The sequence below is a fragment of the Numida meleagris genome, chromosome 8 (genome assembly GCF_002078875.1).
Source record: "Numida meleagris isolate 19003 breed g44 Domestic line chromosome 8, NumMel1.0, whole genome shotgun sequence".
In the NCBI taxonomy this organism is placed as follows: domain Eukaryota; kingdom Metazoa; phylum Chordata; class Aves; order Galliformes; family Numididae; genus Numida; species Numida meleagris.
This window is the reverse complement of record NC_034416.1, coordinates 1699978-1716921: the sequence shown is the minus strand read 5'-3', so window position 1 is coordinate 1716921 and position 16944 is coordinate 1699978. Positions and strand designations below refer to the sequence as shown.

General features: G+C 60.9%; 1 protein-coding gene and 1 long non-coding RNA gene across 4 annotated transcripts in view; both read left to right on the top strand.

Moving 5' to 3' along the window:
- LOC110403384 lies at window positions 3569-9969 on the top strand. Of its 2 annotated transcripts, XR_002441635.1 has the most exons (4): window positions 3569-3594; window positions 4911-4985; window positions 5117-5365; window positions 6450-9969. It is a non-coding gene; the product is annotated as an uncharacterized LOC110403384 (long non-coding RNA). The 2 variants fall into 2 exon arrangements; XR_002441634.1 differs by lacking the exon at window positions 3569-3594 and having other exon boundaries at window positions 4882-4985.
- The window catches only part of NHSL2 (NHS like 2), a 19734-nt gene continuing 14133 nt past the window's right edge, over window positions 11344-16944 (top strand). The window contains exon 1 of one of the 2 annotated variants that reach the window (XM_021405886.1): window positions 11344-11641. In XM_021405886.1, coding sequence (XP_021261561.1) covers window positions 11404-11641 — 238 coding nt within the window. In that variant the 5' untranslated portion in view covers window positions 11344-11403. Of the gene's footprint in view, window positions 11642-15071; window positions 15256-16944 lie in introns of those variants that run through there. The other variant, XM_021405890.1, reaches the window with a different exon arrangement.

Below are 16944 nucleotides of genomic sequence, written 5' to 3'. Positions count from 1 at the left end.
GGAACAGGGGAGGCATTTCCAGCAATGAATCACCCGATCGTCTTTTATTTCAGATAGGTTTGTTTTTATGACTCAGGTCTCTGTGATTAACCTTGTTAACTCCCCCCGGCAAGAAGCACGGGGGCAGTGAATGGCATCTCACTAACGCTCTGCACACGGGTCTGTGCCAGCGGGATGCAGCCCACCCTGCGCGGCAGGATCCGTGGTGCAGAGCGTCCCGGTGACACCCACTGCCCTGTTCCCATGTGCCTGGGTCACGCACGGTCAGCAGGAGCCCTGTGAGCAAAGCCCTGCCCCATGGATGCTCTCAGCACACGAGGCTGCAGCAGCGAGTGGGGGCGAACGCGCTGACTGCGTGTGCCGGCAGGTCCATGGGGAGGGCAGCATGGGAAAAGAGTGGGAAGGAAGGGAAGAGCTCGGGGGTTGGCACGTGTGCCCACAAAGGCTGCGTCCCACCCTCTGACCTCACTCCCTGGAGCCGTTCCCTGGCGCTACGCCCCGGCCCGGCTTCTCCTCACTGTTCCTTGCCGGTAAGGTTTCTCGCAGCACCAGATGCGGGAGGGAGCTCCCCGCTGTGCTGAGCCGTGTGTGGGAACTGCTTGCCCCAGCGCTGGGCTGGGTCTGTCCGGGAGCTTTCCTCAGCCCAGGTGCCCCCCCCGGACATCTCCATCCCACCCCATCCCATCACGCAGCATCCCGCTGCCTGGGGAGCCCCGCACCCCGCCTAGGGCTGCAGTGCCTTGCAGGTGTCTGATGTGGCAGATGCTGCTTCTCCCCACCATGCCCATCACCATGTCCCTCAGTGCCACATCCCCACGGTTCTGGGGCACCTCCAAGTGACCCCCCCCCGCTCCCTGGGCAGCCTGCGCCAATGCGTCACCGCTCTTTTCTCCCCCCAAACCTTTACACACAGTATTTCTGTGCCGTGACGTGGCCGTGCTTGCTGCCTGCTCCCGCTCCCCAATACATGCACTCCCCAAACAGATTTTTACAGCTCCGAGCAGCCCAGCTCTTACAGCCGGGGACGCCTCAGGACCCGCTGAGTCTCAGCGCTCAGGTGACATCAGGTGTCACTGCCGCCCGCTGCGCTTGGCCGTCCTGGCACACGCCATCTGTCCTCACACTCAGACCACGGGAACAGACGTGTGTGACACGCTGTCCCGGTGCCACCTGCCTGTCCCTAACCGCCCTCCCGTGCCACGGCCTTGGAGCACACTGCAGAGCGTTGGCTCAGCCCCGTCCTGTCCTCAGCTGTCACTGCGCCTCGCTCCTCCCATCCCATTTCCAGCCGTGCCTTCGGACACCTGCACTCCCATTTGCATTCCACGATGCTCCGTTACAAACCTCCCCCCCTTCTCTGTTCCCCCTCCCAGGCTTCGCTTTCCTCCAAACTCTGCGTCTCCATTTACAGTCAGAGAGGTGCATTGCTGCAGTGGGCGATGGCCTCACCGGATTTCCCCTTGCAAAGTGGCCCGGCGCATCATTCCTCCAACACACAGCGTGTCCCCTTTGCGTTTAAGCCAACAAGGAGGGACGTTTGCTGGCAAACATTTCAGGGCAGCGTGCCAGGGCGCGCATCCTCCTCTTCCTTGCAGGAACGTCGAACATCAGCACGCTGCCAACCGCAACGATCGCAATGTTTTCCCTTTCCTGCAGGAAAATGTCTGACTAATTAATCATTCTCTCGCCGTCGCCAAAAATGAGGCAACTCTGCCATATGCTAATGCGCGCCGGGACTCCTCGAGCTGTGAAATATTTAATACCGAGCGGGCAGAGAGAATATCATTCCCTCTCTGCGTCGGCACGGTGCGCTCCGTTGCCTCAAAAGCGAGGGCCACCACCGTGGTTTTTCCTCCTGCCTCTCTGCCCATCTGCTCGGGTGGCAGCAGGGTGCTCCCTGCATGGGCTGTCCGTGCACGGGGCACGGGGCAGAGCGGCAGCGCTGCGGCTCGCTGGCAGCCCCAGGTGAGCTGATACGAGCGGAGCAAGGCGTGGGGTGAAGGCGGAGGGCGTGCAGCCCCATAGATTTGCTGCCTCGTGGGATACGGGGATGCGCTGCTTTTGGGGGATGCCTTGCAGAGCGCTGCTCGCCCGCCCCGTGGGCACCTCAAGCCGGCGGGAGTGAGCCGTGACCCCACTGCAAAGAGCAGAATGGGAGAGCCAGCCCCAGCAGGGCGAGCGCTGAGCAGAGCTCTCCTCAGCCCTGTGAGAACGCAGCCAGCCCCGCTGGGAGATGAACAGCCCATGCAGAGCGAGAACTGAAATCGGCAGTGACATCTCAGCTGTCCACGAGGAAAGAGGCCACACCGGAGGAGGAGCAGGATCCTGGTGCGCTGCCAGAGCCCTCCGCTGTGCTCGGGGGCAGTGACAACCCCCAGTGTCACTGCCCCAAGCAGGCGGTGACGCGCGGTCAGCTGGCAGCGAGCTCCTGCTCGGAGCTGGGGGGGCTCCCAGTCGGAGCCATGAAGTGTAGATGTCTGGTTTGGATATGGAGACTGAAGTGCTGTAAGCTCCAGAGCGGGGGGAACCCACGTGGCACTGCCCTGCTCCGGGGCTGCCGTGTCTGATTGGAACTGGGAAGAGATCCTGCGGCCACTGGGAAGAATGGGAATATCTGTGCGCTTGGGAAATAGAATCACTCGACTTGGAAGGGGCTCTTAAAGGTCATCCTGTCCAACACCATGATAGCTGGGGCTGAGGTCCTTGTCCCCTTGAGCAGAGCTGTTCTGACTGTGCTGCTATCTCTGTGGCCATCCAGAGGCCAAACCCTGGGACGGGGCTCCCCTCCAATGCTTACAGCAGCTTGTGCCACCCCAAAGCCCATCATCCCTGCTGCTCCACAAGCAGCAGGAACAGGGCAAGCTCCCAGGCAGCGAGCTGCGTGCAGGACCCAGCCAGGAGTGATGGGAGCCCCCTGGGGTGGGGGCAGTGGGGGAGGTGCTGCACCCCATGCCCACGCTGTGCTCCCCCACTTGCTGCTGCCTGCAGAGCGCATCCCCCTCCAGCGACCCACTGCAAATCCTGCAGGAGCCCATCACGGCGGTGTGACACGTGACAAGCAGTGTGGGTCACACGTGTCGCCTGGGGTTCATGTCCTGGTGGATGTTATTTGTGAATAGATGCCTGGAAGTGCTCTCTTCTTAATTACCTTCATAAAGAGCAGAGGTATATCAGTCACCGGCCTTCCATTACAGCTGTAAAGAGCATCACAAGCAAACCATTAATACACATAAAACTGGCAGGTCATTAATGTTCGTATTAGCATAAATACTACCGTATGACTTTATTACCAGGCCGACCTTCAGGAGGGGACATCAATACTATTAATTCAATAACATCATCCAAATCAGTTATTACCGGAGGCGGGAGGTGCTTGTCGAGGTCTCGGGGCTAAACCCAGTGCAGCAGGAATGCTAAGTCATGGCCTGAAGCAGTGATGGAGCACCTGGTGCAAGGCAGGGCCAGCCCAGGGGAGCTCAGGTGCATGCAATGCCAGGAGCCAGGATCCACCCCTTCCCAGCCCTCATTTAAGGGCTGGCAGTGGAGCTGAGGGGATCTCATTGCTCATCCCTGCCCATCTGAGACTTTCTGAAGGTAAGTATCTTTTTTCCCTTTAGTTCTGTGCCCATGGCTCTTGTATTTGAGCAAATCCTCGCTTGCTGCAACCTGGGACCCTGTTGCTCTGCTGTCCTTGCTGTGCTTTCCATCATGTTACACCCAGGGATCTTTGGGGTCTGTGTGCCTCTGCCCACCTCCTGGGGAATCATCCTCTCCCAAAGACAAAATGGGCCCTGCTTGGTTAACTGAGTGGGCACTGGGGGGGGAAAAACAGATCCCTATCAGAGAATGAGGAGAGTAAGAGAAAACCCCTGCTGCTCCCCAGCTAACTGCAGCAAGGTGTCGAGGGGAAGAGTGGCATCTCCACAAGGAGATGGATGGGTAATTCCTTCCCCTGCACCAGGGGGACGCTCTGCAAAAGAGGGGGAGGACAAAGGGCCTTTTCTTTGCTTCCTGGCTTTGAGTGAAGGCTGGGGAGGGCTTTCTCTGTGCATCTCCATCTGCTGGGTAAGGCCAACCCAGTGCTCAGGGGTGAGCAGGCACAAAGGCACCTCCTGCTTCACCCAGTGGCCACTGCACCGCGTGTCACTGCTGGATATGGAAGAGCTGCTGCAGAGAGGTGACCCAGGGTGGCTGACCCTGCATTGTGACAGCTTGCAGGAAAGCCAACCCAATGCCTCTGTGCACAGTGCTCTGACCAGGGCTCCTCCCTGACCCGTGAAGGGGAAGGGAGCATCACCTAAGGACGATGAGCCCACTCGTGGGTGGCTCTCGCTGTCTGCTGCCGCAGCTCCAGCTGTGTGTGCATGCACTCCTCCTGTTTGTGCTCGTCTCTTTAAGGCATGTTGTGCTCAGTCAGTCCAATGCTAATGCAAACAAATGGCAAAAAAAAATAAAAAAAATGAGCGCTGGTTTGTTAGCTGCAAGAAGAGCTATTTTACCTCACAGGGTAAAATAAAAGCGGTTCTTGGGCAGGAAAACAGAAAATGGTACCTGGGAGGCCCTGAGCTTACATGAATCACCCCGTGACGGAATGAACTGTCATGAAGGCTGACAGCAGCTCAATCCAGAAGCAGTTATCCCGTGTTCGGGTATCAATTACAATTGCTAATGTTAAAAGTGAAGCCAGCTAAAGCGAACTGGGGACCGAGCATCTCGCTGCCAAGAGTTCGGGCCCCAGGTGCATTCTCTGGTTGTTTTCCACAGGAAGGCTCAGTTTGAAGCAGCTGAAAGGTGCTGGGCTGCGACGTAACTTCAGAGTGCTGTCTGCAGCCCCCAGCTGCCCTCATGGGGTGGGGGGGGGGAGGTGGGTATCCCACCCACTCCCATTGAGGCTGGGTCTATCTGTGCAGGAGGAGTTTTCAGGCTGCACCTTGTTGTCCAAGGAGCTGCAGGTTTCAGATGGACACGAGTGGAGTGGGACAGAGGTGAGATGCTGTGCAATGTGGGTGCCCAGGAGGGCAGCGGGGCCGATGGGGTCAGGGCTTTTGTGTCTGCAGTGGGGGGGGGGGTTGGGGTTGGGGTTGGAGTTAGCTTTGCGTAGATGCTTTCTATGTAGTGAGCTCCTCAAAAAGTAGAGCTTTGAAGGTCAGAAGTGAAGTTGTATCCGAAGAGAAACTGGAACAAGTTCCTTTTGAACGCACGGGAGCCTCAGAAGCAGCCGAGTGCGTCAGAACAGGAATGAAAGGCGTCAGAAATAGCTGCCCCTGCCCCGTGTTCCCCGCAGCTGCTCTCCCCACGCTGCTTCCAGCTCCAACTCTACAAAGCCCACCCCTCGCAGGGCTCCCAGGCTGTGACAAGGGCACTGGTAAGTGACACCAGCTCTCATGGCAGTGAGGCATGAGGTTTGCCCCCCACCCCAGGTCTCCCATCTCCTGCCGGGGACCTCCATGGGATCCTGCCCCTGGGAGGGGATGCTGCACTGATGGGTTTCCAGGGTGCCACCCGCTCCCGTGGGGCTGATTCGGGAGCGTTGTGTGACGTTTTATCCTGTCTCCTATTTATGAAACTTCAGAAATTGAACTCATCTGCAAAGGGCGCAGGCTGCTTGGGGGGTGGTGGGGTCACCATCCCTAGGGGTGTCCCAGAACCATGGGGATGTGGCCTGAGGGATACAGGGATGGGCACAGCGGGGTGGGCTGGGGTTGGGTTGGGTTGGGGACCTGAGGGGTTTTTCCAGCCTTCATAACTCTGTGATCCATGACTCCTAGCAGCACGGGTAGCTCTCCACAAACCCCTGGGGACCCTCCCGGAGCCCCCTCAGGGGACAGCGGGTGGCACTCGGTGACAGCACCCAGCAGTGCCACCGAGGAGCGAGACCCACGGCCAACGCTTCCCCACCGCAGCCCACCCCGGTGCTGCCCGCGTCTCGCGGCAGAAGGGCAAATAAATAATTCATTTCCCTTCCAGAAATGCCTATTTCAATCCTGAAAAGTAACGCTATTTATTTCTGGGAGAGGCAGTCGTCGTCCCCCCCCCCCCCCCCTTGGGCCCTATGAATATTTATGTAAAGCCAGGCAGAAAATATGCCGGTAATTTAATACGTTTTTAAAATAAATGTTGCATATAAACTAGCCCGTATCTAATTAAATATATCGCCGCGTTGCGCGCGGCTGCTGCTCGGCCATTTGCAGTCACAGCCACGCGTTTCAAAGTTTACCTTAGAAGAGGGCTGAAGCCACCGAATTTAAATGCGAAGCCAAGCTTGGGCAGAGGGGCTTTGCTCGGGATTCCCCCATGCACTCTGTAGGGTGATGCTTTCCCCTCTTGGTAGAGTCCATGCAGGGCATGTATGGCGAGGAGGTGATGGAGGCATCTCCTGCTTGCTTTGGGAGAGCCACAGCTTCATGCTGACCCAATGCAAGGGGCTGAGGTGCTGTTCCCTGCTGTAGGGGTGTCCGCAGAACCCTTTAGCTTCAGTGACACCTGGTGGTGCTGCTTCTGCATGGAAGTGCCTGGAGAGCATCACCGCTGTGGGTGTCCAGAATCGAGGACGACGGGGCAAGTCCTCACCGTGGGCAGTGGCTTCAGTCCTCCTTGGATGGAAGCTTGGCAAGTCAGGAGCTGCTTACATCTCTAGAAATGAGGGGAATACTGAGAGGAGGTGTATCCAAAAGCAATCTCGGTGCGCTCTGCCTGGAAGATGCAAGCTCTGCATGCAAGCTCTGCATTAGGAACCTGCTGGAGCCAAGCAGGGCTTGATTGAACTCCTCCAGAAGTGGTGGCTGGCCACAATTCGGCAGCTGGGGATGAAACAGCCCTTCCTCATTGAAAGAATGAAATGGGAGCTGTGCATTAACGAAATACTGGGTTGGGTGCTCCAGACAGTGGCATGCACCAATGAAGAAACTCCTCTTCAGCACTGCGGAATAACTGCCAACCTCAGTCAGTAGATTGATTGTGAAACTCCCACTTCAGCGAGGCGTTAATTGAAGTGCCCTGTGGTGCTGGACGTGGATCTTGGTGCTTCTCAGGTCGCAGCTGGGGCGCTGTGTTTGGTTCTGGTGCCCACAATTAACAAATGACACAGGCAAAGGGGTGAGGATCCAGATGAAGAACACGGAGACGACCACAGCTCTGGACAAGACCGAAGGGGTTGGGTCCTTCCACCGTGGAGCTCATGGGGACTCACTGTGATGTTCCACCACTTGGAGGGTGGCCACGTGGAGCAGACCGTGAGCACTGGGTGTGTGCAGCAGCAGGAGAGGTTTGGTCTTCATGTAAGAAACAATACTGTGCAGTGGGGACAGCTGTTCACCGGCACAGGGCTCCCCGGACCCTGGTGAGTCCCCATCCCTGCAGCTTCTCAAGATGCTGCTGTGCTGGGTGCCAGCCCATCTCATCCACGCTCCCTTTTCCCATCACGTTGAACCCAACTGGCGAGGTGCCTTCCCACCCAGGCTCCGAGCAAAGGCCAAGTGCTGGGCTACGAGAGCTCTTCACTGCCCTTGTTTTCCATGTGATCTCACTTCTTCAGAGCACGCAGAGCCAGCGACAGCTCTCATTGACTTGGCTCTCGCTCATGGCCCAGGTCCCGGAGTTTTCTGCTCATGAGAAAAACAGCCGAAGCACGCGCAGCCGTACGCGGCCTTATCAGCACTGATGGTAGCAACAGAACGTTGCTGCGAGGGGCTCTGCCCCTCACCCGCCTCCATGGCAGCCTCCTTCATGCTCTGGGCAGCGAAGGAGCAGAGCACGCTACTGAGCGGCGCGTTGTGATGAGAAGTTGTAAGGTTTATTTAACTTGCTGGGAGCCGCTTAGCAAACGACACGGAGAGTAACGACAGCGCTCTGCGTGCGTTTAATACATGCGGGGCTGGCAGGAGCAGAGGAGCAGATTATACAGCAGGAGACATTTATTATCCTAATGGGAAGTGACAGTGAGGGATCACCCGGTGTGACACTCCTCGCTGTCGGAGGAGGATGAGCTGCTGCTGGGCCATGGGTCCACGTGTGCCCCGGCTCTGCTGGGTGCTGCCTGCCGGTGTCGGTGTGTTCCAAGCTGTGCTGGCCCTCCAGGTGAGGGCACGGCCCCATGATGCTGTGCTCCCTGCAGGGCTGGCTCGGGCACCGTTGGCTCTGCCCCAGTGCCCCATGTGTCAGGACCCATTTAAAAAACCACAGGGATTCGTGTGGTGCCTCTATTGGAAGAGCCGTGTTCCCTTGCCCTCCTGATTGAGTTTTGCCCGTGGCTTTCATCAGATAATTGTTATTTTGTGCTAGCTTATGTGAGCCCTTACTCATTGCCAGCACATCAAACAGCGAGTTCTGCGTTCCCCAAGAGACTGAACAGCATTCTGCAAAATGCAGGGAGGAAATACAGCCGGGATTTGCAACGTTCTTAATTAAAGTTTTGGAGGCGCGTTGCCCAAGCATGGCTGCGTGTTGGCTTCAGCTCACCAGGGCAGCCCTGTGCCTCCATGTGAAGGCGGGTGGGACGAGTCCCTGTGCCCCTGCTGGAGCCACGTGGCCGTCTCACTCCTGTTGGCCCCAATGCTGGGATGCTGAAGATATGGACAGCAAAGCCACCTCTTCCGGGGTAGGAAGCCCCATGGCCACAGCCCCTCTTGCAGCCCCAAAGTGCTCATGGGGTGGCTCAGGGACCTCGCTGCGTGCCTCGCTGGCTTCAGCAGCGTTGCTTTCAGCATAGATCTGCCTGTAGGAACGCACAGCCCTGGCAGCAGGTTGAGGGCCTGGCCCCGGCACGCCCCGCCAGGACCGGGGGATTGCAGCCCGGTACGTTTGTTCCTGGAAAATGGTTTTCAGTTGTGCTTAAAAATAGATGAACGGAGCGCAGATGGGCTCTGCGAGGGGAAGTTTGTCAAGCTGCCTGAAAGGTCCCTGCTACAGATGGGGTACAGCCCACTCAGACCTCTTTGCAAGGGGCAGCACAAGAGGGCAGGAGGAGAATGCTGTTCTGGAAAGCAAAGGCTGAAACGGGACCGAGAGGATCTCAGTTTGTCATGAAGGCAGCAACCCTGGTCCCATGGCGATGCTTAATGCTTTCAGCAGCCATCTGGAAAGGGGAAGGAGCCGGGAAGCGGAGCCCGGTTTGTCGATGACACAGAGGGGAGCTGATTGAATCCAGACAGACTCGTAAGCATCGCAGAGAAAACCTCACCGAGCCAGAGAGCGGCGTGAAGGCTGGGAATCCGCTTCAGCGAGCAAACACCGTGGTGCAGCGGAGAGAATATTCTTGTAGGAAATGGCATCAAATCCTGCAGGAGCCAGAGCCGCTGCTCTGCCCGCCGAAGGGGAAGAGCTGCAGCAAAGCTTGGCAGAGAGCACCCTCCAGTGGGCACCGGGAGCCCAATAGGAGCCGCTGTGCTGGAGGAGCTGTGGGTCCGTTTGTTGGCCAGATGTTGGGCGGGATGACCCAGCACCCGGTGCCGTGTGCTCCGTGTTGGAGCATCCCCGGCATCGGCACCGCATCCGTGCGTGGGCTGTCTCCGGGTTGTGACGGTGCTGGAGCAGCATCTGGTTGCAATCAGTGCTCTCAGAGCTGGCCACGCTCCTGCCCAGCCGGTGGCCAAGCGGGATGTTTCCCACAGGATCCCCAGCCCCTCGCTCTGTGTGCCGGCATCCTGCACGTCCGCGGCAGCTGGCTGCAGGCAGGGCCCCGTCAGGTCCCGTACCGAGCTGTCTGCACCCCATAGATCCCCCAGCACTGCCCAACAGCAAGGCGGCAAGGCTGGCAAAATGCAAACCTTAAAAAAATGGAGCAGATTGCTCATTACCCATGAGCAATCGGTACCCAGATTGCTCATGGGTACCGTGAGCATGGATCAAACCAGGGTCAGAGCCACCACTGTGCTGCTTCTGCATGGGATTTCTCCTGTGTCGCTTGCCCTGGCCAGCCCTGCTCCTCTTAGGATGGGCTGGTGAACCCCCAGGGCCAACACAGCGACAGCTCAGCCCCAGCCCAGTGGTGCATGGCAGTTGGCAGGGAGTGTGGCCCCTGTAAGGAAACCTTGACACAAGCAGCTCCCAGCTGGAAACCCTGCAGAAATAGGCACAGTGTCCATGTGTGTTCTCCCTTTTCTGGCACTACAGAGGTTGGTGCCAGGGCAGGGTGGGCTGGAGGAGCATGGCAGTGCACAGCGAGCTCCTAGTGCTCAGCACAGCCCATTCCTCCCTGCCACACCTGCATGAGGGAGCTGATGGGCTCCAGATGCTCTCCACGCCCCACAGATGATTCATGGTCGGGGACTGACCTCACCCTCATGGCAGGACGTGAGCCTGTGCCTCAGTTTCCCCATCTGCAACACACAGAGGCCAGCAGGGAGGCACCGCAACAAACGCACTGGGGTAAATAGGTTAAAGCCCACAACTGCAGAGCTGAATTCACCCTCTGCAGCTCAGAGGAGAGCTCAAGGGGAACCTGAGTGGGAGTGAGGAGTGAAGGGAAGGGGCTGGGTTTGGATGAGCATGAGGCCAAGCAGAGTCCAGCACAGAGCAGTGTAACGAGGCTCAGCGTGCAGGCAGGGCGACACCCAGCCCAGGATATTCCCAGCGCTGGAAATATTTGGATGCTGCAAGAGTGCGTGGGGGGAGCGGCGGTTTGTGCTCGTTGCAGACCTCCTCTGCCCCCCAGCAATGGTGCTGGACCCTCCTTGGCTTTTGGGATGCATAGAAATCCTCAGCCCATCCCTGCTGCCCTTGAGCTGTGCTTCGGAGCCGTGACCCCACAAGGGCACATCCGTACGGACGCGCTGCCAGAGCGTTTTTCTTTTTTCTGCAGGAGAAGATAAAGATTCCGGCATGAAGAGAGCAAACAGAGCCGTGGGAAGCACAGCCGGGGCTGTCACCGGGGTTGCACACGGGGTGGGGGGTGGGGGTTGCTGCGCTGGACCCACACGGCCATAAATGAAGCATTAAAGCCCAGAGAGCCATGAGAAGGAGCAGAAGCTTTGGGGGCTGCAGAGAAATCCCAATCCCGGTGCCCATCGCTGCCCGGGGGGCTCTGCCCTCCCACCACGGCGCGTCCCAGCGGTGTTGCCCCGCGGCTCCCGACCCACAGAACCCGCAGCTCTCGGAGTGGAGCATCCCGGTGGGGTGGGGGTGGGGGGGACGGCTTCAAAGAGGGGAATTTCTGCTCCGGAGCCAACACAAATATTTGCTTTGGTGTGTGCTGGGGAGAGGGGACCCTCGGGAAGGTTTACAGAGGGCAGCCGGCACCGGGGGCTCCCCGAGCATCCCCGAGCGCGGCCGCCCCTCCCTCCTCTTCCTTCTCCTCCTCCTCCTCCTCCTCCCATCGGCCGGCCCAGAGCCCGAGCAGCCGCGGGGCCGGGGGAGCGGGGCCGGCCGTGCCGAGCCGTGCTCAGCCGTGCCGATCCGAGCCGTGCCATGCCGTTCTACAAGCGGAGCGTGGTGGCCCGGCAGAGCCGTGCCGTGCCGCTGACCGAGCTGCGGGACGTCTGCAGCCTGGCGGCTCTCACCCTGCTCCGGCAGCTCGCCGAGCTCTGCGGCCACTCGCTCGCTTTGCTGGGGGACATCGAGGGACACGTCGAGGCTCTGGGGCGCCGCACCGGGCGGCTGCACCGCAGGGCATCCCGCCTGCAGGAGCTGCTGCGGGGCCGGCCAGGTAAGGGAACGCCCCGCGGAGGTGTCCGCGCTCCAGTGCCCGTTGGGACGGGCTCCGTGTCACCTCCGCATCCGGGGCGGCACCTGCTTGGGGTGACTTCGGGACAGCTCAGCGGCAGCGCCGCGCTCTGCCCAGCCGCGGTCTTCCCCCGAGCAGCGGGCGGCTCCCAGGCTGGCGGCCGAGGTTCGCGCTCCGTCCCCTCTTCCCGGGGCTGTCCCACCGCAGCCTCCTCGGGAAAGCGGCGACGCGGGGGCTGTGCAGATCCTCGCCTCCACCCCTGCATCCTTTGCATCCCCTGCAGCAGCTTCCACGCGGGTTTGGCACAGCCGAGGTGACAGCCCGTGGCCGCGGCGTGCTGCCCGCTCCTGGCGGCGAGAGGGGTTTGTTTTTGCCCGAACCGCTTTCGTTTCCCTTTTCAAGCCCTTTACTTTGGCACCGGCTTCGGCACCGGGTCAGAAGCAGGCAGCCTGCTTCGGAGGAGCTTAAAATAAGCTCATTTGGGATTTGTTTATAAAAGTTTATTTTAAAACGCTTCGGGAGGGTTGGAGCGGGGGGAGGGGGGGGACGTTGCTGCAGCACGTTTTCCCCCCAGAAGCGCGGCGCGGTTCTCAGGCCCTCGGTGAGATCTGTGCCTCACGCTGCCTGCAGGCGCAGCTCCGTCTGCGCGGAGCCGTGGGAAATGAGTGGCGGAGCCTCACGGCACGGCTGCACGCTGGGCCCAGGCTGGGATGAGAAGTGATCAGGGAAGGAAGAGGCTCCCGCTGTCCCTGCCCCGGCTGGAAGGGGATACGGGGAGAAGGAGGCAGTGCGGTCACCTGGGCTGACCCCAGCGATGTCGCCGTCGCCAGAAGGAGGAGCTGGCGGTGACGGTGACCAGATGGTCCCCACCTGGCCGGCAGGTTGGAGACGCTTGGTGGCCGCGGGGGCTTTGTGCCACTGGGGTGGATGCTGGCACCGTGCATGCGGGCAGGGGTCAGGACAGTCCCCCTCCATCATCTTGTTGGAGGTGTGAACGTGCACGCGTGCAGATGCGCATCGACAGCGCATCTGGAGGGGCACGCAGGCCCAAATCTCAGCTTTCCCCCCTGAGATCAGCCGGTGGGTGGCAGAGACCCCACGTTCGTTGCATTCCCCCCACCCCCATAGGGCAGCACTGCCCGCTCCCATCCATCCACTGCCACCACTCTGCAGCCCGGGGGGGGGGTGAGCGCACTTCTGAGCTCTGCTTCAAATGGAGTTTGTTTTTCCGAGCGCTCCGCCAGCTGCTGTCCCTGGGGAGACTGGGGCACGTGTCCGGAGGGTGCAACCCCCCCCAGCCCCATCCTCGCAGGGACAGCCCAGGGGCACTTTGTGCAGAGTCCTTGGGTGGGGAGCTGTTGGGACGGGACGGGTTTTTTTTCCCCCTTTTTCCGTTTCTTGAAGAGGATCCAAATCACGTTTCTCCTCTCAGAGTGGAACAAATCCAACATGTCTCATCCACGGGGGACGCAGTGGGGAATCATCCAGAGCCACGTGCCCCAGAGCAGCCTTCCTGCAGCCCTCCTGCACCCCAGCACGGGGTGGGCAGAGAGGGCCGGGCACCAGCATCACCCTTTCCCAGGATGGTTGGTTTCCTGGTGGGAGCATCCCGGGTTTTCCCCACATCATTTCATCCGAGGAGGCAGTGGGGTTGTTTCCGCTGCTGGAAGCCAGGGGCTGCTGGATTCCTCAGCCCTTATTCATCCATCAGCCGTTGTGTGAGAGCGGGGGGATGCGCAGCCCGGCTGCCCCACGGCGGGGACACGTCCCCTGGGTGCCGGCAGCAGGGACATGAGTGGTGCTCCCTGCTCAGCCCCTCGGGACCCAGCTGGTCCCAAAATAAATCTCAATGCTGAAGAAGACAGGGCCTGGCGCCGGGAGGTATGAAGGCATTGTGCCCACAGAGCTGCGGGGACGGAGCTGTGGAAGGAACGCTGCGCTGTGCTGCTCCCCAGCACTGCCCGTTCCCAAGGCAGGAAGGCACAGGGGGTGCCGGTGCTGTCCCGCTGCCCACTCCTCCTCCTGCCCCAGGGTGCGCCCCGAGGCTCCTCCAGCATTTCTGCAGCAGTGCTGCTCCCCACAGGCAGCACCTCCAGCCCCGTGCTGGCTGCGAGCGCGGCCGCGGTGACGTTGCACAGGAACATGGCTCCGTTTCAACTGCGTCTCCAAAGAGGTTTGCATCATCTGAAGCAGTCTGAAGGATGCGTTCACTTTCATGTGCAAACAGGGGTTGGAGCTCACTTTGGCAAACTGTTTTTCCAGCTGCAGGGACCTCTGCAGCACTTGTACAGGGCTGCTGCCAGGCAATGAACCGCAGCACCCACACCCGTCCCCGAACCCCGCAGCACCCCACAAGCAGCACCTGTGCTCCCTGGTACCCAGTGTCACCGGGCACACCCCTGTCCCCACCCCGCAGCACTCAGCCCCATGCTGGCAGCAGGCAGCCCCCCGGGTGGTCCTGGCTGTTGGCTGCAGGTGGGCTGCAGGGCCATGGAGGGGCTGCAGGGTGGGGGGAGCTGGCATGGCAGTGCTAATGAGCTGGGCTTCCTCCATATGATCCCACAGACCAGCTCTGTGCCCCATCAGCTTGGATGTGCGCATGGCTCCGTGCAGCACCACGGGCACACAGGGTTCATCTGCACCCCAGTGGTTCATCCCCTCGTGCACTGCATCTCAGGTGTGCCGGGCTCACGCGACCTGCACGCGGGGATGGGCGGCTGCGGTGAGCAGAACGGCGAGCGGGAGGCGAAGCTAATGCAGAGCCTTTGGGTTTGCAATCTGCAACCTGAATTTGCAGTTTGCGTTTGGAAATTTGCAAACCCTCTTTCGTGGCTCCGCCGAGCCCTGCAGCGGGATGCGGGCACCCCGGGTCTGCTTGGCGGGGAGCAGCCAGAAGGTTGTGGGGGATTGGCGCTGGTGGGAGCTGCTTGGTGGCCCCAGGTGTCTGCTCACCTGCAAGAGGGCGAAGCAGTGGCAGCAGGAGGTGAGGGCAGGGCAGCTGGATCACCTCCTGCCCATGCAGGGACCCATGCTGCAGTTCCTCAGGGGGGAGAGCACCGTCGCCCCACAGATGTGCCCCAAAGATTGGGGCCAAAGGGTGGGGCAAGGGGTGTCACCGTGAGACCCCATGGGAGCCACAGGCTGCAGCCTGGAGCAAAGCCCTTTGCCCAGCTGCCTGATCCTCATTAACTAACGAGGAGGGGAGGCTCTGTCTGCAGCACACTGCAGGGTGACCGGGGGCATCTCCTCTCCCCGTGCACCCATCCCTGCTCATGGGTCCCCATGAAGGGCTGTGGGGCGCCGATGGGACACTCCGTCCCCGTGCCGTCTCCATGGCTCCGCCGTGGCATGCGTCTGCAGCGGGGAAGTGCAGCTATGTCTTTAAGAAGGGCCTGGGCTGGGGTGGGAGAAGCATTTCCACGCAGCCTTTCTCCCGGCAAACCTGGAGCGAGTTAGCAGCCAAGTTCGCCCCGCCGCCGTCAGCCAGCTCGCCCCACTGGGAGCCACGGTGCCATGAGGACACGGGGCATGGGGCAGCCCTCGGCCCCCACAGTCCCCAGCCCCGTGGGGAGAGGAAGAGGAGGAGGCCGAGCTGGGTATGTAGTTCTACCCTCGACTTGCAGTCCCACTTTGGGGCGGGTCCGGCAGCTCTGCGGGGTGAGGACAGGGAGCGCGGTGTGTCCCCAGCACTGGGTGCTTCCTCCTCCTCCTCCCCCTCCTTGCAGCTCTGCCTGGGAGACTCCATCGGGAGGGGAGGTGCCCCCATACCCCCACCTCACTGCCACATTCCTGGCTCCAGGGTGGGGGCTCCGGGTGGGATCAGGCAGCGGTGCTGTGACACAGGGGACAGCGTGCCGGTGCCATGCCCTGCACCCCAGCAGGGTCACTGCCACCGCGTCCCCCTCCACGGGCTCATGCGTTGCAGGGAGGACATGGCAGCACGTGGCTCTCAGCTGGGTGGTTTTTGGTTGCACTCACTTCTCACAAGCTGGAAGCAGCTCTGGTGGCAGAGGACGTGGGCACAGGTTTTGGGGTGCCTGCAGATGGGGTACCCGCGTCCCTGGGTGGGCTGCACCTCTTTGCGTGGGCAGCAGAGAGCTCGCAGCTGGTCCTGTGCTCATGGCACTGCGAGGGGGGGGGCACCCGGGTTGTGGAGTGGGGAAACTGGCGCTGCTGAGCGGGAGGAATCCCAGGAATGCAGAACCCAGAGGGGACACGAGGTGGCACGACAGCCTCAGCTCGCGTTTTGGGATCCGAGACCAGAGCGGTGCCAGGGGCCGCTTCGGGGTCACCTTCAGTGGGGCAAACAGCGGGGTGCGGGCACGGGGCTCCCGACCCCCCCAGTGCTCCCAGCTCCCCACAGCCACCCACATCGCTTTGGGCTGCATGGGGCTGCATGGGGCTGCATGGGGCCCCGGTCCCGCTCCCGCTCCCCCCGTCCTTGGCTCGGGCCCTGAGCCATTGTTCTCCAATGAGCTCATCCCAGTCTCTCGTTATTACTATTATTATTTTATTTTTTTTTAACACTGTTTCTTGGCCGGAAAATAATCAGCCGGGCCACTTGGTGTGGATGGCCGCTCGAAAGGAGCAGCTTGCTCCGCCAGCTGGGGGGCTGCTCTGGAAGCGGAGATGCGGCACGCGGGGATCCCTGGGCGGGACGGGGACTATAAGAGCGCGGTGCTCTGCTGGCCGGGCGCGTGTCACGGCAGGAGCAAATACACGTGGGGACAGCATTGCTGCAGCCATTGCGGAGCCTTGGTTCTCCTGGGCAAGGCGGGGGCTCGCTGCCCCGATCCGGGGGTGGCACAGCTGTGCCCCCGCACCGCCGCAGCTGTCACACCCACCTGCTCCCGCAGCACCCGCGCTGCCGCTCCTCGTCGAGAGTACTGATCCAATTTGTGGCTGTTGCCATAACAACCTCCCGTCGCTTTCTGGTCCTTTCTGTCGCTCCGTGGATGCTGAGCTTCGGCGGGTGAGGGATGCTCCAGCCCCGATGGCCCGGGATGGAGCGGGAGGGCCTGGGACGGAGCGGTGTGACCCAGGGGGGCCACTGGGTACCGCTGTCTGCTGGGTGCAAAGGGACGTGTGCCAGCCAGGTCCCGTCGCAGCATTTGGGACGGCAGCACTCTGCTGGGGACGGCAGCACCCAGCTGGGGACAGTGGCACCCAGCCTGGCACGCTGGCGCTCCCCGTTTCTCCCACCGCACCTCCCAGATGCCACCACCCGTGTGCCGCAGACCCCATTCCCACGGCTCACACCGACTTTCCCCACCCCAAGAGCCCCC